General features: G+C 56.4%; 1 protein-coding gene across 1 annotated transcript; it reads right to left on the bottom strand.

The window, feature by feature from the left end:
• Positions 1–222: 222 nt before the first annotated feature.
• Positions 223–19,256, bottom strand: U2AF2 (U2 small nuclear RNA auxiliary factor 2; the record flags this gene model as incomplete). Its single annotated transcript, XM_084540610.1, is given in 11 exon segments — positions 223–863; positions 7,372–7,620; positions 10,574–10,632; positions 10,635–10,659; positions 11,698–11,820; positions 12,232–12,311; positions 14,696–14,809; positions 14,812–14,833; positions 14,935–15,051; positions 18,222–18,373; positions 19,153–19,256. Coding segments are annotated over 11 exon segments (1,180 nt in total), but the record flags the coding sequence as incomplete, so codon positions are not given.
• Positions 19,257–19,596: the final 340 nt, after the last annotated feature.

Genomic DNA, 19,596 nt, shown 5'->3' on the forward strand with positions numbered 1-19,596 from the left:
CACCCCCAAACTCCCCCCCCCCATCCCCAAATTCCCCCCCCCCACCCCCAAATTCCCCCCCCCCATCCCCAAAATCCACCCCCCTACCCCCAAAATCCCCCCCCCCACCCATAATAAATCAAACCCAGGACAATTGGAAAAATCGTTTAATTACCAGAGTAGGGGGAGGGGGGAAATTTCGGGGGGGGGGGGGGGGGGCGTGGGGGGGGGAGGTTTGGAGCCCCCCCCCAGCCCCTTTTGACACAGTGGGGGGGGGATTTTTTTTTTATTTTTTTGTGGGGGGGGGCCCCCTTTTTTTCACCAACAGAGAGGAGAGCGCTACGACATTAGAAACCAGCACTGGAGGTTTTTTTTTTTTTTTTTTACCTGGGGGGGGGCACAGGTAGAAAAAAAAAAAATAAAGGGGGGGGGGGGCGCACTGAAAAGGGGCCGAAAAGGCGAAAAAAGAAAGGAATAAAAATAAAAAGAACCCCGGAACGAGGGGTGGCGCCCCCCCCCCGGTTTTGTTTTTTTTTTTGGGGGGGGGCACAGGTAGAAAAAAAAAAATAAGGGGGGGGGGCGCACTGAAAAGGGGCTGAAAAGGTGAAAAAAGAAAGGAATAAAAATAAAAAGAGCCCCAAAACGAGGGGTGGCGCCCCCCTGGTTGTTTTTGGGGCCCCCCCCCTGGATTTTTGGGGCCCCCCCCTGGGTTTTTGGGCCCCCCCCCCGGGTTTTTTTTTGGGGGGGGGCTACCAGAAGTCTCGGCGGTGGTAGGAGTCGGGGTCGCAGTACTTGGTGACCACCACGCGGTTGGCGAACTTGCGGCCGGTCAGGCCCTGCATCGCCTTCTGGCAGTCGAACACCGAGGTGAACTCCACGAAAATCTGCGGGGGGGGGCAGAAAAAGGGGCAGAAAGGGGTAAAAAGGGGTAAAAAGGGGTAAAAAGGGGTAAAAAGGGACAGAAAGGGGAAAAAAGGGACAGAAAGGGGCAGAAAGGGGCAGAAAGGGGCAAAAAGGGACAGAAAGGGGCAGAAAGGGGCAGAAAGGGGAAAAAAGGGGCAGAAAGGGGCAGAAAGGGGCAAAAAGGGGCAGAAAGGGGCAGAAAGGGGCAGAAAGGGGCAGAAAAAGGGACAAAAAAGGACAGAAAGGGGCAGAAAGGGGCAGAAAAAGGGGCAGAAAGGGGCAGAAAGGGGCAGAAAGGGGCAGAAAGGGGCAGAAAGGGGCAGAAAGGGGCAGAAAAAGGGACAAAAAAGGGCAGAAAGGGGCAGAAAGGGGCAGAAAGGGGCAGAAAGGGGCAGAAAGGGGCAGAAAGGGGCAGAAAGGGGCAGAAAGGGGCAGAAAGGGGCAGAAAGGGGCAGAAAGGGGCAGAAAAAGGGACAAAAAAGGACAGAAAGGGGCAGAAAGGGGCAGAAAAAGGGGCAGAAAGGGGCAGAAAGGGGCAGAAAGGGGCAGAAAGGGGCAGAAAGGGGCAGAAAAAGGGACAAAAAAGGACAGAAAGGGGCAGAAAGGGGCAGAAAAAGGGGCAGAAAGGGGCAGAAAGGGGCAGAAAGGGGCAGAAAGGGGCAGAAAGGGGCAGAAAGGGGCAGAAAGGGGCAGAAAGGGGCAGAAAGGGGCAGAAAAAGGGACAAAAAAGGACAGAAAGGGGCAGAAAGGGGCAGAAAGGGGCAGAAAGGGGCAGAAAGGGGCAGAAAGGGGCAGAAAGGGGCAGAAAAAGGGACAAAAAAGGGCAGAAAGGGGCAGAAAGGGGCAGAAAGGGGCAGAAAGGGGCAGAAAGGGGCAGAAAGGGGCAGAAAGGGGCAGAAAGGGGAAAAAGGGGCAGAAAGGGGAAAAAGGGGCAGAAAGGGGAAAAAGGGGCAGAAAGGGGCAGAAAGGGGAAAAAGGGGCAGAAAGGGGCAGAAAGGGGCAGAAAGGGGCAGAAAGGGGAAAAAGGGGCAGAAAGGGGCAGGGGGGGGCACGGGGAGGGGGAGGGGGAGATAAGGGTTAGGGTTGGCCCCGCAGCACCGCGGGGCGGTGGTTGTGGGCCTGGCTGCACGGCCCCATAAATGGCCCCATAAATGTCCCCACGTCCCCATACGTGTCCCTATGTCCCTGTATCTGTGTCCCTGTGTCCCCACGCCCCCATATCCGTGTCCCCACGTCCCCAGGCCCCCCCCCGTGCCCGTACCTTCCTGCAGCCGGGCACCTCGACGCCGTCGATGGGCCGGGGTTATCCACGTGTCCCCATGTCCCTATGTCCCCATATCCATGTCCCCATGTCCTTATGTCCCAATATCCACATGTCCCCACATCCCTATATGTGTTCCCACGTCCCTATACGTGTCCCTATGTCCCTGTATCTGTGTCCCCATGTCCCTATGTCCCCATATCCATGTCCCCATGTCCTTATGTCCCAATATCCATGTGTCCCTGTGTCCCCACATCCCTATACGTGTCCCCACGTTCCTGTACCTGTGTCCCCATGTCCCCATGCCCCCATACGTGTCCCTATGTCCCCATATCTGTGTCCCTGTGTCCCCATGCCCCCAGATCTGTGTCCCCATGTCCCCATATGTGTCCCTACGCCCCCATATCCGCGTCCCCACGTCCCCACCGATGTCCCCGCGCCCCTACCTTCCCGCAGCCGGGCACCTCGACGCCGTCGACGGGCCGGGGTTATCCATGTGTCCCCATGTCCCCATATGTGTCCCTACGTCCCTGTATCTGTGTCCCCATGTCCTTATGTCCCAATATCCACATGTCCCCATGTCCCCATACGTGTCCCTACGTCCCTGTATCTGTGTCCCCATGTCCTTATGTCCCAATATCCACATGTCCCCATGTCCCCATACGTGTCCCTACGTCCCTGTATCTGTGTCCCCATGTCCTCATGTCCCCATATCCATGTGTCCCTGTGTCCCCACATCCCCATACATGTCCCTACGTCCCTGTATCCGTGTCCCCATGTCCCCATGTCCCCATATGTGTCCCCACGCCCCCATATCCGTGTCCCCACGTCCCCATCGATGTCCCCGCACCCCTACCTTCCCGCAGCTGGGCACCTCGACACCGTCGATGGGCCGGGGTTATCCATGTGTCCCCATGTCCCCACGTCCCCATATCTGTGTCCCTGTGTCCCCATATGTGTCCCCACATCCCTATGTCCCAATATCCACACGTCCCTGTGTCCCCACACCCCCATACGTGTCCCCACATCCCTATACGTGTCCCTATGTCCCTGTATCTGTGTCCCCATGTCCTTATGTCCCAATATCCACATGTCCCCATGTCCCCATGTTCCTATACGTGTCCCTATGTCCCTGTACCTGTGTCCCCATGTCCCTACGTCCCCATATCTGTGTCCCCATGTCCTTATGTCCCAATATCCACATGTCCCCATGTCCCCATGTCCCTATACGTGTCCCTATGTCCCTGTATCTGTGTCCCCATGCCCCCATATGTGTCCCCACGTCCCCATACACATCCCCACGTCCCCATATCTGTGTCCCTGTGTCCCCACGTCCCCATATCCGTGTCCCCACATCCCTATATGTGTTCCCATGTCCCTATACGTGTCCCCACGTCCCCATATCCGTGTCCCTGTGTCCCCACACCCCCAGATCTGTGTCCCCATGCCCCCATACGCGTCCCCACATCCCCATACGTGTCCCTATGTCCCCATATCTGTGTCCCCATGTCCTTATGTCCCAATATCCACGTGTCCCCATGTCCCCACATCCCCATACCTGTCCCTATGTCCCCATATCTGTGTCCTTGTGTCCCCACGCCCCCATATCCGTGTCCCCACGTCCCCAGGCCCCCCCCCGTGCCCCTACCTTCCCGCAGCCGGGCACCTCGACACCGTCGATGGGCCGGGGTTATCCATGTGTCCCCATGTCCCCACGTCCCCACACACATCCCCATGTCCCCATATCTGTGTCCCCACGTCCCCATACGTGTCCCTACGTTCCTGTACCTGTGTCCCCATGTCCTCATGTCCCCATATCCATGTGTCCCTGTGTCCCCACATCCCCATACCTGTCCCCATGTCCCTGTATCTGTGTCCCCATGTCCCCATACGTGTCCCTACGTCCCTGTATCTGTGTCCCCATGTCCTTATGTCCCAATATCCACATGTCCCCATGTCCCCATGTCCCTATACGTGTTCCCATGTCCCTACGTCCCCATATCTGTGTCCCCATGTCCCCCTGTCCCTGTATCTGTGTCCCCATGCCCCCATATGTGTCCCTACGTCCCTGTATCCGTGTCCCCATGTCCCCATGTCCCCATATGTGTCCCTACGTCCCCATATGTGTCCCTACGTCCCTGTATCCGTGTCCCCATGTCCCCATGCCCCCATACGTGTCCCTACGTCCCCGTATCTGTGTCCCTGTGTCCCCATATGTGTCCCTACGTCCCTGTATCTGTGTCCCCATGTCCCCATGTCCCCATACGTGTCCCTACGTCCCCATATCTGTGTCCCTGTGTCCCCACGCCCCCAGATCTGTGTCCCCATGTCCCCATATGTGTCCCTACGTCCCCATATCCGTGTCCCCACGTCCCCACCGATGTCCCCGCGCCCCTACCTTCCCGCAGCCGGGCACCTCGACGCCGTCGACGGGCCGGGGTTATCCATGTGTCCCCATGTCCCCATATGTGTCCCTACGTCCCTGTATCTGTGTCCCCATGTCCTTATGTCCCAATATCCACATGTCCCCATGTCCCCATGTCCCTATACGTGTCCCTATGTCCCTGTATCTGTGTCCCCATGCCCCCATATGTGTCCCCACGTCCCCATACACATCCCCACGTCCCCATATCTGTGTCCCTGTGTCCCCACGTCCCCATATCCGTGTCCCCACATCCCTATATGTGTTCCCATGTCCCTATACGTGTCCCCACGTCCCCATATCCGTGTCCCTGTGTCCCCACACCCCCAGATCTGTGTCCCCATGCCCCCATACGCGTCCCCACATCCCCATACGTGTCCCTATGTCCCCATATCTGTGTCCCCATGTCCTTATGTCCCAATATCCACGTGTCCCCATGTCCCCACATCCCCATACCTGTCCCTATGTCCCCATATCTGTGTCCTTGTGTCCCCACGCCCCCATATCCGTGTCCCCACGTCCCCAGGCCCCCCCCCGTGCCCCTACCTTCCCGCAGCCGGGCACCTCGACACCGTCGATGGGCCGGGGTTATCCATGTGTCCCCATGTCCCCACGTCCCCACACACATCCCCATGTCCCCATATCTGTGTCCCCACGTCCCCATACGTGTCCCTACGTTCCTGTACCTGTGTCCCCATGTCCTCATGTCCCCATATCCATGTGTCCCTGTGTCCCCACATCCCCATACCTGTCCCCATGTCCCTGTATCTGTGTCCCCATGTCCCCATACGTGTCCCTACGTCCCTGTATCTGTGTCCCCATGTCCTTATGTCCCAATATCCACATGTCCCCATGTCCCCATGTCCCTATACGTGTTCCCATGTCCCTACGTCCCCATATCTGTGTCCCCATGTCCCCCTGTCCCTGTATCTGTGTCCCCATGCCCCCATATGTGTCCCTACGTCCCTGTATCCGTGTCCCCATGTCCCCATGTCCCCATATGTGTCCCTACGTCCCCATATGTGTCCCTACGTCCCTGTATCCGTGTCCCCATGTCCCCATGCCCCCATACGTGTCCCTACGTCCCCGTATCTGTGTCCCTGTGTCCCCATATGTGTCCCTACGTCCCTGTATCTGTGTCCCCATGTCCCCATGTCCCCATACGTGTCCCTACGTCCCCATATCTGTGTCCCTGTGTCCCCACGCCCCCAGATCTGTGTCCCCATGTCCCCATATGTGTCCCTACGTCCCCATATCCGTGTCCCCACGTCCCCACCGATGTCCCCGCGCCCCTACCTTCCCGCAGCCGGGCACCTCGACGCCGTCGACGGGCCGGGGTTATCCATGTGTCCCCATGTCCCCATATGTGTCCCTACGTCCCTGTATCTGTGTCCCCATGTCCTTATGTCCCAATATCCACATGTCCCCATGTCCCCATGTCCCTATACGTGTCCCTATGTCCCCATATCCGTGTCCCCATGTCCTTATGTCCCAATATCCACGTGTCCCCATGTCCCCACGGCCCCATACATGTCCCCACGACCCTGTATCCATGTCCCCACATCCCTATACGTGTTCCCATGTCCCTATACGTGTCCCTACGTCCCCATATCTGTGTCCCCATGTCCCCATGTCCCCATATGTGTCCCTACATCCCCATATCCGTGTCCCCACGCCCCCATATCCGTGTCCCCACGTCCCCATCGATGTCCCCGCGCCCCTACCTTCCCGCAGCCGGGCACCTCGACACCGTCGATGGGCCGGGGTTATCCATGTGTCCCCATGTCCCCACATCCCCATATCTGTGTCCCTGTGTCCCCATATGTGTCCCCACATCCCTATGTCCCAATATCCACACGTCCCTGTGTCCCCACACCCCCATACGTGTCCCCACATCCCTATACGTGTCCCTATGTCCCTGTATCTATGTCCCCATGTCCTTATGTCTCAATATCCACGTGTCCCCATGTCCCCATACATGTCCCTACGTCCCTGTATCCATGTCCCCATGTCCTTATGTCCCTGTATCTGTGTCCCCATGCCCCCATACGTGTCCCTACGCCCCCATATCCGTGTCCCCACATCCCCATATCTGTGTCCCTGTATCCCCACGTCCCCATATCTGTGTCCCTGTGTCCCCACGTCCCCATATCCATGTGTCCCTGTGTCCCCACATCCCCATACATGTCCCCACGTCCCTGTATCCATGTCCCCATGTCCTTATGTCCCTGTATCTGTGTCCCCATGCCCCCATATGTGTCCCTACGCCCCCATATCTGTGTCCCCACGTCCCCATATCTGTGTCCCCATGCCCCCATATGTGTCCCTACGTCCCCATATCCGTGTCCCCATGTCCCCATATGTGTCCCTACGTCCCTGTATCCGTGTCCCCATGTCCCCACGTCCCCATATCTGTGTCCCCATGTCCTCACACGTGTCCCCATGTCCCCACACGTGTCCCCAGGCCCCCCCCGTGCCCCTACCTTCCCGCAGCCGGGCACCTCGACGCCGTCGACGGGCCGGGGTTATCCACGTGTCCCCATGTCCCCACGTCCCCATATCTGTGTCCCTGTGTCCCCATGTCCCCGTATCCGTGTCCTCATGTCCTTATGTCCCAATATCCACATGTTCCCATGTTCCCATACGTGTCCCTACGTCCCCCTATCTGTGTCCCTGTGTCCCTACGGCCCCATATCTGTGTCCCCATGTCCCCACATCCCCATACCTGTCCCTACGTCCCCATATCCGTGTCCCTGTGTCCCCACGTCCCCATATCCGTGTCCCCACGCCCCCCCCGTGCCCCTACCTTCCCGCAGCCGGGCACCTCGACGCCGTCGACGGGCCGGGGGATCTCGATGGACTTGACGACGCCGTACTTGCTGCACTCGTCGCGCACGTCCTCCACGATCTCCTCGTACTCCTCGTCGTCCAGCAGCTCCTCGGGCAGCACCATGTTCATCAGGCACAGCACCTCGGTGGGGTGGCCGCCCATCTGCACCTGCGAGCTCATCAGCCCGGGCACCTGCAGCGTCACCGGGGTCTGGTTTATCGTGCTCTGGGGAAGGGGGGGCGACAGCGGGGGTTAGGGGAGGGGGGCGGGACCCCTCCCTCGAAAACCCCCCGAGACCCTGAGTGAGTCGCCGGCTGGGTCGGATGTGGGTTGGGGGGGAAAGGGTTGGGGGGTGTGGGGGGTCGGGGAGGGGATGGGGGAGATCCAAGGAGGATGGGGAAGCTCCGAAGAGGATGGAGTGGTTGGTGGTCCAGGTAAAAGTGACCCCCCCCTCAAAAAAAAATGCCCAGCGACCCCCCCAAAAAAGAGATGGGGACACCCCAAGCATCCCTAAGACCCTGAGTCCCCGTCCGGGTCGGATGTGGTTTGGGGGAAAAGGGTTGGGGGGGGGGTCAGGGAGGGGATGCGCACGGGGATGGGGGAGATCCGAGGAGGGTGGAGGTCCAAATAAAGGCCCCCCCCTCAAAAAAAATGCCCAGTGACCCCCCCAAAAAAGAGACAGGGATGCTTGGGGTGTCCCCAAGTCCCCAGGTCCCTGTCTTATTTGGTTTTCATTTGGGGAGGGGGGATATAGGGTCGGGGAGGGGATGCGCACAGGGATGGGGAGCTCCGAAGAGGATGGAGGTCCACATAAAAGGCCCCCCCTCAAAAAAAAAAAACAAAAAAAAATGCCCAGTGACCCCCCCAAAAAGCAATAGGGATGCCTGGGGTGTCCCCATCCAGGTTTGGGGAAAGGGGGGGGGGGTATGGGGTTGGGGAGGGGATGTGCGCGGGGATGGGGGAGCTCCAAGGAGGGTGGAGTGGTTGGTGGTCCAGGTAAAAGTGACCCCCCCTAAAAAAAAAATGCCCAGTGACCCCCCCAAAAAAGCAATAGGGATGCTTGGGGTGTCCCCAAGTCCCCATCCTATTTGGTTTTGTTTTTTTTTGGGGGGGGGGTATGGGGTTGGGGAGGGGATGCGCACGGGGATGGGGGAGCTCCGAAGAGGATGGAGGTCCAGATAAAAGCCCCCCCCTCAAAAAAAAAACAAAAAAAATGCCCAGTGACCCCCCCAAAAAAGAGATAGGGATGCTTGGGGTGTCCCCAAGTCCCCAGGTCCCTGTCCTATTTGGTTTTCGTTTGGGGAGGGGGGATATAGGGTCGGGGAGGGGATGCGCACGGGGATGGGGGAGCTCCAAGGAGGATGGAGTGGTTGGTGGTCCAGGTAAAAGTGACCCCCCCTAAAAAAAAAAAATGCCCAGTGACCCCCCCAAAAAAGAGAGAGGGATGCCTGGGGTGTCCCCAAGTCCCCATCCTATTTGGTTTCATTTTGGGGGGGGTTATGGGGTTGGGGAGGGGATGCGCACGGGGATGGGGGAGATCCGAGGAGGGTGGAGGTCCAGATAAAAGGCCCCCCCTCAAAAAAAAAAACAAAAAAAATGCCCAGTGACCCCCCCAAAAAAGAGAGAGGGATGCCTGGGGTGTCCCCAAGACCCCAAGTCCCTGTCCTATTTGGTTTTCGTTTGGGGAGGGGGGGTATGGGGTTGGGGAGGGGATGCGCACGGGGATGGGGGAGCTCCGAGGAGGATGGAGTGGTTGGTGGTCCAGGTAAAAGTGACCCCCCCCTCAAAAAAAAATGCCCAGTGACCCCCCCAAAAAAGAGATGGGGACACCCCAAGCATCCCTAAGACCCTGAGTCCCCGTCCGGGTCGGATGTGGTTTGGGGAAAAGGGTGGGGGGGGGGGTTATGGGGTTGGGGAGGGGATGGGGGAGATCTGAGGAGGGTGGAGGTCCAGATAAAAGGCCCCCCCTCAAAAAAAAAACAAAAAAAAATGCCCAGTGACCCCCCAAAAAAGCAATAGGGATGATTGGGGTGTCCCCAAGTCCCCATCCTATTTGGTTTCATTTTGGGGGGGGTTATGGGGTCGGGGAGGGGATGCGCACGGGGATGGGGGAGATCCGAGGAGGGTGGGGAAGCTCCGAAGAGGATGGAGTGGTTGGTGGTCCAGGTAAAAGTGACCCCCCCCTCAAAAAAAAATGCCCAGCGACCCCCCCAAAAAAGTAATAGGGATGCTTGGGGTGTCCCCAAGACCCCAAGTCCCCGTCCTATTTGGTTTTCATTTGGGGAGGGGGGATATAGGGTTGGGGAGGGGATGCGCACGGGGATGGGGGAGATCCGAGGAGGGTGGAGGTCCAGATAAAAGGCCCCCCCCTCAAAAAAAAAACAAAAAAAATGCCCAGTGACCCCCCCAAAAAGGAACAGGGATGCCTGGTGTCCCCCCCCCCCCAAAAAAAAAAAGGGACCCAAATAGGTGGTGTCCCCACCCAAAAAAAAGGACCCAAAGATGCGGTTTTCCTCCCCAAAAAGGGACCCAAATATCCAGAGTTGCCCCCCCCCCCCGAAAAAAAAATTTCCCAAATTTACGTAGCCCCCCCCCCCCAAAAAAAAATGAACCCAAATGGCACCCGATGCTATAAAAATACTTACGTTTGTGGTGTGCCCCCCCCCCCAAAAAAAAGGGATCCAAATATCTGTTTTTTCCCCCAAAATGGTCCCAAATATTCAGTGCCCCCCCCCAAAAAGAGACACAAATATCCGGTGCCCCCCCCCCCCAAATAAATAGACCCAAAATTCCAGCCCCCCCCCCCCCCTCAGAAAAAATTAAAGGGGGGGCACGCCGACGTCCCCTCAAAGATGTGTGTGGATACCCCCTGCCCCCCCCCAAAAAAAAGGGGTCTGGGGGCCCCAAATTAAACATATGGGGTCTGGTGACCCCCCCCTAAAAAAAAAGAGGGCTTGGTGCCCCCCCCTTAAAAAAAAAGACCCAAAATGGGACATTTCTGTGCCCCCCCCCAAAAAAAACCCCACAGAATCAACCACGTTCGATGGTCCCAGCACTCTGCCCCCCCCCCAATAAAAATCAGAGCCCCCGAGGCGAATTCCTCGTGCCCCCCCCGCGCCGAGGGACCCCCCCGCACCCCCCCCCAGCCCCAAAAAATGCCCCCCCCCCCCCCACTCACCAGGGTGGCGTTTTTGGCACCGACGCTCGCCCGCTGCACCAGCAGCTTCTTGTCCCCAGTTGCATCCCATTGAGCCCTGCGATGGCCTGGGGGGGGGCAAAAAAAATGAGGGGGGGGCCACCACCTCCATGGGGGGCGTTGGCACCGGGGGGGGGCCAAATTTTAATTTTTTTGGGGGTAGAAACGCCAAAAAACGCGTGCGTAATGAGGTCGTAAGGGGGGTTTGGGGTGTTGTTGTGTGTCCCCCCCCCCCCCCCCGGGGGAGGATTTAAGGTGGGGGGGGGTTATAAAGGTGTTTTGGACCCCCCCGCGGAGGTGAAAAAGGGGGTTGGGGGGGGTGTGGGGTTTGGTTTTGGGGGAAAAAAAGGGAAATTTGGGAGATTTGGGGGGATTTCTGTGGGGTGTGTGTGTAGGGGGGGGGAAATTGGGGGTTTTGGGGACCTGGGGGGGGCTCTGGGAGGGGGGGGGTCTGGGGGGTCCCGGGGTGGTTTTGGGGTCCCTAGGAGGGGTTTTGGGGTGCTGGGGGGGTGGGTTGGGGGGAATGGGGGCTTGTTTTGGGGGAAAAAAGGGAAAATTGGGAGATTTGGGGGAAATCCCATGGGGTTGGGGGGTCCTGGGTTGGTTTTGGGGTCCCCCAGGGGAATTTTGGGGTGCCAGGGGGGTGTCAAGGACTCTTAGGGGGGTGTTAGGGTCCTGGGGGGGCCGTTTTGGGTCGGGGTGGGGAATTTTGGGGGGAAATAGGGGCTCGTTTTGGGGGAAAAAAGGGAAAATTGGGGAGATTTGGGGGAAACGCTGCGGGGGGGGGAGGATCCCAGGGGATTTTGGGGTTCTGGGGGGGATTTGGGGTATGGGGGGGGTGTGGGGGTCCCAGAGTGGGTTTTGGGTTTGGGGGAGTATTTTGGGGTCCGGGGGGGGCTGTTTTTGGGGGGGGGGGGGCGCAAATCAAGAAATGAGATGGGAAAGGAGGAAAAAAAAAAGGCAAAATTCCGGAGATTTGGGGGAAATCCCGCGGGGTGGGAGGGACCCCGGGGATTTGGGGGTTCGGGGGGGGTGCGAGGGACCTCGGGGGGGTGTTTTAGGGTCGGGGGGGGTTGTTTTTTGGGGTGGGGGGGGTTTTTTTTTACCTGGTCGGTGACGTTGATGTCGACGTACTCGCAGAAGGCGTAGCCCTTGGACAGCCCGGTGGCGCTGTCCTTCACCAGGTTGAAGGCTTTCAGGGGCCCGAAGGAGGTCAGCAGCTCCTTTACCTGCGGGGGGGGGCACCGGGGGGGTCAACAACAACACCAAGACCCCCCCCCGGGGCTTAAAATCCCCCCCGGGGCTTAAAACCCCCCTTTGGGGCCCCATTTCCCTATAGGAAGGGAAACCCAAATGGGGGATCACCCCCCCCCCAAAATAAGGAGCTCCTTACCTGCGGGGGGGGCACTGGGGGGGTCGGAAATAGCACCGGGACCCCCCCCTGGCCTCAAGACCCCCCCCCGGGGCTCAAAACCCCCCCTTTGGGGCCCCCTTTCCCTATAGGAAAGGAACGGGGAACCCAACGGGGCTCGCCCCCCGCCCCCCCCACCCCTTTCCTTTGTTGCTGGGGGGGCTCCGGGCCCCCCCCCGTTTTTTTTTTGGTGCTGGGGGGGTCTCTGGGTGCCCCCCCCCCCCCTCACCTGGTCGTCGTTCAGGTAGTTGGGGAGGCCCCCGATGAACAGCTTGTGAGCGGAGTCGGGCACCACCGTGGAGACGACGCCTGGGGGGGGGCAAGGAGTTAGCGGGGGGGGCACCAGAAAGGCACAAATGGCCCCAAAATGAGAAGGGACCCCGAAAAGAGACCGAAAGGAGCCGAAAAGAGCCAAAAATAGCCGAAAAGAGCCCAAAATAGCCTAAAAGAGCCCAAAAAGGAGCCGAAAAGAGCCCAAAAAGGAGCCCGAAAAGAGCCCAAAAAGGAGCCCGAAAAGAGCCCGAAAATGAGCCGAAAAGAGCCCAAAAAGGAGCCGAAAAGAGCCCCAAAAGGACCCAAAAAGGAGCCCGAAAATAACCCAAAAAGGACCCAAAAAGGAGCCCAAAAAGGAGCCAAAAATGAGCCCCAAAAGGACCCAAAAAGGAGCCCAAAAGGACCCGAAAAGGATGCAAAATGAGCCAAAAAGGACCCCGAAAGAGCCCAAAAAGGAACCCAAAAGGAGCCCCAAAAGAGCCCAAAAAAGAGCCCAAAAAGAACCAAAAAGGACCAAAAAAGGAGCCCGAAAAGAGCCCGAAAGGGAGCCCAAAAAGAGCCCAAAAAGGGAGCCCCAAAAGGACCCAAAAAGGAGCCCAAAAGAGCCCAAAGAGTCCAAAAAGGAGCCAAAAAGGAGCCCAAGAAGGCCCAAAAAGGACCCAAAAATGAGCCCAAAAAGGGACCCCAAAAAGGAGCCCCAAAGGACTCAAAAAGGAGCCCAAAACAGCCCAAAAAGAGCCCAAAAAGGAGCCAAAAAGGAGCCCAAAAGAGTCCCAAAAGGACCCCAAAAAGGAGCCCAAAAAGAGAGCCCCAAAAGGACCCAAAAAGGAGCCCAAAAGGACCTGAAAAGGATGCAAAATGAGCCCAAAAAGGACCCCGAAAGAGCCAAAAAGGAGCCCAAAAGGAGCCCCCAAAAGAGCCCAAAAAGAGCCCAAAAAGAACCCAAAAAGGACAAAAAAGGAGCCCGAAAAGAGCCCGAAAGGGAGCCCAAAAAGGAGCCCAAAAAGAGCCCCAAAAGGAGCCCAAAAAGAGCCCAAAAAGGGAGCCCCAAAAGGACCCAAAATGAGCCCAAAAAGGGACCCCAAAAGGAGCCCAAAAGGACTCAAAAAGGAGCCCAAAACAGCCCAAAAAGAGCCCAAAAAGGAGCCAAAAAGGAGCCCAAAAAGAGAGCCCCAAAGGACCCAAAAAGGAGCCCCAAAAGGACTCAAACAGTCCTTTTGGGGACATTTGGGGGGACATTCTGGGAGACATTTTGGGGACATTTGGGGGACATTTTGGGGACATTTTGGGGGACACTTTGGGGGACATTCTGGGAGATATTTTGGGGAGATTCCGGGAGGATATTTTGGGGACATTTGGGGGAAATTTGGGAGAGATTCGGGAGACATTTTGGGGACATTTGGGGGACATTTTGGGGGGACATTTTGGGGGGATTCTGGGAGATATTTTGAGGATATTTGGGGGACATTCTGGGGACATTTTGGGAACATTCCGGGAGACATTTTGGGGACCTTTTGGGGACATTTTGGGGACATTCTGGGAGACATTTTGGGGGATATTTTGGGGACATTTTGGGGAACATTCCAGGATACATTTTGGGGACATTTTGGGGGACATTTGGGAAACATTTGGGGGACATTTTTGGGGACATTCGGGAAGACATTTTGGGGACCTTTTGGGGACATTCTGGGAGACATTTTGGGGACATTTTGGGGGATATTTTGGGGGGACATTTTGGGGGACATTCCGGGAAATATTGTGGGGATATTTTGGGATATTTGGGGGACATTTTTGGGATATTTGGTGGACATTTAGGGGATATTTTGGGGGACATTTTTGGGAGACATTTTTGGGACATTTTGGGGGACGTTTTTGGACATTTGGGGGACCATTTTGGGAGACATTTTTGGGACATTTGGGGGACATTTTGGGGGATATTTTGGGGATATTTAGGGACGTTTTGGGGGACATTTTGGGGACATTCTGGGGGATATTTTGGGGGACATTTAGGGGACAGTCTGGGGGATATTTTTGGGATATTTGGAGGATGTTTTGGGGGACATTTTTGGGATATTTTTGGGATATTTAGGGGACATTTTTGGGATATTTGGGGGACATTTAGGGGATATTTTGGGGGACATTTTGGGGACATTTTTGAGTACATTTTTGGGACATTTTGGGGACATTCCAGGAGATATTTTGGGGACATTTTTGGGAAGACATTTTGGGACATTTTGGGGGATATTTTTGGGGATATTTAGGGGACGTTTTGGGGGGCATTTTGGGGACATTCTGGGGGATATTTTTGGGATATTTGGGGGACATTTGGGGGATAGTTTTGGGATATTTGGGGATATTTTTGGGATATTTGGGGGACATTTTTGGATATTTGGGGTTTTTTTTTGCCCCCCCCCCCCTCACCGGCACGTAGACCGAGGGGTTCTCGGACATGCCGGGCAGCGGCTGGTAGTCGTGGGGGCGGCGGATTTTCAGCGACTGCCCCTGGAAGATGATCCCGTCGAAAGCCATGGCCTCGTGGTCTCATCCACAGAACGGAACTGTCGGAGAGGGGGGGGGGACAGCGGGGGGGGTTGAGGAAGGGGCTCGGGACCCCCCGGACCCCCCGAATTAAAAAAAAAGCCCCCCCCACTCCCCCCACCTCGAGGAAGGCGAAGTTCTTGTCCTGGTTGATCTGCACGGCCAGCACCGGGTTGCCGGGGGCTTGGGTGAGCCCCCCCAGGCGCATCTGGGCGTTGAAGAAGTCCATCATGGCTTCCTGGGGGGGGGGCACAAAAAAATTAAGGGGGGGGGCATAAAAAAATTAATTGGGGGGGGAATAAGGGAAATGGGGGGGGGGAGGGGAGAAGAAACGGGGGGAGGGGGGGAAAGGAGGTGAAAGGGGGGAGGGAAAAGGGGAGGGGGGGCATGGAAATAAAAGGGGGGGGCAAAAAATAAAAGGGGGGGCACAGAAATAAAAGGGGGGGGCACAAAAAAATTAATTGGGGGGGAATAAGGGAAAATGGGGGGGGGAGGGGAGAAAAAACGGGGGAGGGGGGGGAAAGGAGGTGAAAGGGGGGAGGGAAAAGGGGAGAAAAAGTAAGGGGGGGGACAGAAATAAAAGGGGGGGGCAAAAAATAAAAGGGGGGGGCACAAAAAAATTAATTGGGGGGGGGAAATAAGGAAAAGGGGGGGGGAGGGAAGAAAAAACGGGGGGAGGGAAAAGGGGGGGGGAGAAAAAATAAAGGGGGGGGCACGGAAATAAAATGGGGGGGGGCAAAAAATAAAAGGGGGGGGCACAATAAAATTAATTGGGGGGGGGAAATAAGGAAAAAGGGGGGGGAGGGAAGAAAAAACGGGGGGAGGGAAAGGGGGGGGAGAAAAAATAAAGGGGGGGGCACGGAAATAAAAGGGGGGGGCAAAAAATAAAAGGGGGGGCACAAAAAAATGAAGGGGGGGGGAAAAAGGGAAAAGGGGGGGGTGAGGGGAGAAATAACGGGGGAGGGGGGGAAAGGAGGTGAAAGGGGGGAGGGAAAAGGGGAGGGGGGGAGAAAAAATAAGGGGGGGGCACAGAAATAAAATGGGGGGGGCAAAAAATAAAAGGGGGGGGCACAGAAATAAAAGGGGGGGCACAAAAAAATTAATTGGGGGGGGAAATAAGGGAAAAGGGGGGGTGAGGGGAGAAGAAACGGGGGGAGGGGGGGAAAGGAGGTGAAAGGGGGAGGGAAAAGGGGAGGGGGGGAGAAAAAATAAAGGGGGGGGCACGGAAATAAAAGGGGGGGGGCAAAAAATAAAAGGGGGGGCACAAAAAAATTAATTGGGGGGGGAAATAAGGGAAAAGGGGGGGGGAGGGGAGAAAAAACGGGGGGAAGGGGGGAAAGGAGGTGAAAGGGGGGAGGGAAAAGGGGAGAAAAAGTAAGGGGGGGGCACGGAAATAAAATGGGGGGGCAAAAAATAAAAGGGGGGGCACAGAAATAAAAGGGGGGGGCACAAAAAAATTAATTGGGGGGGGAAAGGGGAAAAGTGGGGGTGAGGGAAGAAAAAAACGGGGGGAGAAAAAATAAGGGGGGGGGCACAGAAATAAAAGGGGGGGCAAAAAATAAAAGGGGGGGCACAGAAATAAAAGGGGGGGGGCACAAAAAAATTAATTGGGGGGAAAAAAGGGAAAAGGGGGGGGTGAGGGGAGAAAAAATGGGGGGGGGGGAAAGGAGGTGAAAGGGGGGAGGGAAAAGGGGGGGGAGAAAAAGTAAGGGGGGGGGCCAGAAATAAAATGGGGGGGGGGAATATAAAAGGGGGGGGCAAGAAAATAAAAGGAAGGGAAGGAAAAGGTAAAGGGGGAACACAAAAAATAAAGAACGGGGCAAAAAATAAAAGGGGGGGCAAAAATTAAAGGGGGGGGCAGAAAAATTCGCCTGTGAAGCCCCAAAACGGGCGTTTTTTACCCCAAAAAGGACCTCGGGATGCCCACAGAGGCACCTCCAGGCATCAAACAGAATGGGGAGAAAATGCAAAAAAAACGCTCCCCCAAAAAGCCCTAAAACCCTACAAAAGCGGCGTTTTCTACCCAGAAAGCCCTAAAATCCCAAAAAGGAGTTTTTTCTCCCCAAAACCATCCCTTGGCGACGCTGCTCACGTAGAGACACATCCGGGCATCCAACAGGGTTGGGAGGAGAAACAAGGAAACGCTCTCCCCCTAAAGCCCTAAAACCCTACAAAAGGGGCGTTTTTCCCCCCGTCAAGCCCCAAAACCCCAAAAAGGGCATTTTTCACCCCAAAACATACCTCGATGATGTCGCCCACATAGGGACACCTCCGGGCATCAAACAGAATAGGGAGAAAACGCAAAAGCAAGGCTCCCCATAAAGCCCTAAAACCCTACAAAAAGGGCGTTTTTCTCCCCGGAAAGCCCCAAAATCCCAAAAAGGGAGTTTTTCTCCCCAAAACCATCCCTTGGCGACGCTGCTCACGTAGAGACACATCCGGGCATCCAACAGGGTTGGGAGGAGAAACAAGGAAACGCTCTCCCCCTAAAGCCCTAAAACCCTACAAAAGGGGCGTTTTTCCCCCCGTCAAGCCCGAAGACCCAAAAAGGGCGTTTTTCACCCCAAAACCTACCTCGGTGATGCCGAAGGGGATGTTGCCCACGTAGAGGCGCCTCCAGGCATCAAATAGGACTGGGAGGGGAAGCAAAGGAACGCTCCCCCCCTAAAGCCCTAAAACCCTACAAAACGTGCGTTTTTCCCCTCGTCAAGCCCCGAAACCCCAAAAAGGGCGTTTTTCACCCAAAACCTACCTCGGTGATGTCGCCCACATACAGACACCTCCAGGCATCAAACAGAATGGGGAGAAAACGCAAAAGAAAGGCTCCCCCCTAAAGCCTTAAAACCCTACAAAAGGGGCGTTTTTCCCCCCGTGAAGCCCCGAAGACCCAAAAAGGGCGTTTTTCACCCCAAAACCTACCTCGGTGATGCCGAAGGGCATGTTGCCCTCATAGAGGCTCCCCTGGGTGTTGTATGGGACCGAGAGGAGACACGAAAGGAACGCTCCCCCCCTAAAGCCCTAAAACCCTACAAAAGGGGCGTTTTTCCCCCCGGAAAGCCCCGAAGACCCAAAAAGGGCATTTTTCACCCAAAACATACCTCGATGATGACATCAAACAGAATGGGGAGAAGACGCAAAAGCAAGGCTCCCCCCTAAAGCCCTAAAACCCTATAAAACGTGCATTTTTCCCCCGTGAAGCCCCAAAATCCCAAAAAAGGAGTTTTTCTCCCCAAAACCATCCCTTGGCGACGCTGCTCATGTACAGACACATCTGGGCATCCAACAGAATGGGGAGAAAACGCAAAAAAAAGGCTCCCCCCTAAAGCCCTAAAACCCTACAAAAGGGGCATTTTTCCCCCCGTCAAGCCCCGAAGACCCAAAACGGGCGTTTTTCACCCCAAAACCTACCTCGGTGATGCCGAAGGGGATGTTGCCCACGTAGAGGCGCCGCGCCTGCCGCGTCATCTGGCTGCCCACCACCGGCACCGGCGTGGGGGTCACCGCCAGCCCGTCGGGGGTCATGGTGGGCAGCAGCGCCGTGGCCGGGATCTGCCCGGCGGCTGGGGGGGGGGGGGCAAAAAAAAATTGGGGGGGGTTTTAAATTCTCAGGACCCCCCCCCCCATGGTGCTGGGGGGGTCCCCAAAACCCGGAGACCCCCCCCTTTATTTTTTTTTTTTGGGGGGGGGGGGGTTCATTCCCCAAATTCCCCCCACCCAGGGTGGCCCCAAACCGTGGAGCCCCCCCCCCTTTATTTTTTATTTGGGGGGGGGACACATATTTAATTCCCCCCAGGGGTAACCCCAAAGCCTGGAGACCCCCCCCATTATTTTTTTTTCTGGGGGGGGCACATTTAATTCCCCAAATTCCTTCTAGGAGTATCCCCAAAACCTGGAGCCCCCCCATTTATTTATTTTTTTTTGGGGGGGGGGCACATTTAATTCCCCAAATTCCTTCCAGGAGTATCCCTAAAGCCTGGAGCCCCCCCTTATTATTTTTTTTTGGGGGGGGGGGACACATATTTAATTCCCCAAATTCCCCCCAGGAGTATCCCCAAAACCTGGAGCCCCCCCCCCCTTTATTTTTTATTTGGGGGGGGGGAACACACAAAATTTCAGCACCCACGAGCCCCCCCCCGGGTGTTCCCAACACCTGCCCCCCCCCCTTTATTTTTTTTGGGTGCGGGGGGGGTACATTTCAGTCCCCAGCAGCCCCCCCAGGGGTGTCCCTGAAGCCTGGAGACCCCCCCATTTATTTTTTTGTTTTTTTTTTTGGGGGGGGGGCACATTTAATTCCCCAGGAGCCCCCCCTTTATTTTTTTTTTGGGGGGGGGGCCGTTACCTTGCATGGCTTTGTACTGCATGGGGGTGATGTGCTCGAAGCCGGGGGGGGGCACGTCCCAGTACTTGCGGATCTTCTTCTTCTTTTCATGGCGGGGGGAGCGGCTTGGGGGGGGGGGGAATAATTAATTAATAATTAATTAATCCAAATCCCCCCCCCGGAGCCCCCACCTCATTTAATAACCCCCCCCAAAACGAAATAACCCCCCCAAAATTCAATATTCCCTCCCCTATATATTTATCACCCCCCCCATTTAATGCTCCCCCCCCCATTTAACACCCCCCCCCAATTTAATGACCCCCCCCCCAATACAATATCCCTCTCCCCAGCCTAATTAACCCCCTCCCAATTTAAGGAACCCCCCCCCCAATTTAATAGCCCTCCCCCCAATTATTAGCCCCCCTAATTTAATGAGCCCCCCCCATATTTAGTGACCCCCCTCCC

The sequence above is a fragment of the Aythya ferina genome (genome assembly GCF_964211825.1).
Source record: "Aythya ferina genome assembly, contig: HAP1_SCAFFOLD_1288, whole genome shotgun sequence".
Classification (NCBI taxonomy): Eukaryota; Metazoa; Chordata; class Aves; order Anseriformes; family Anatidae; genus Aythya; species Aythya ferina.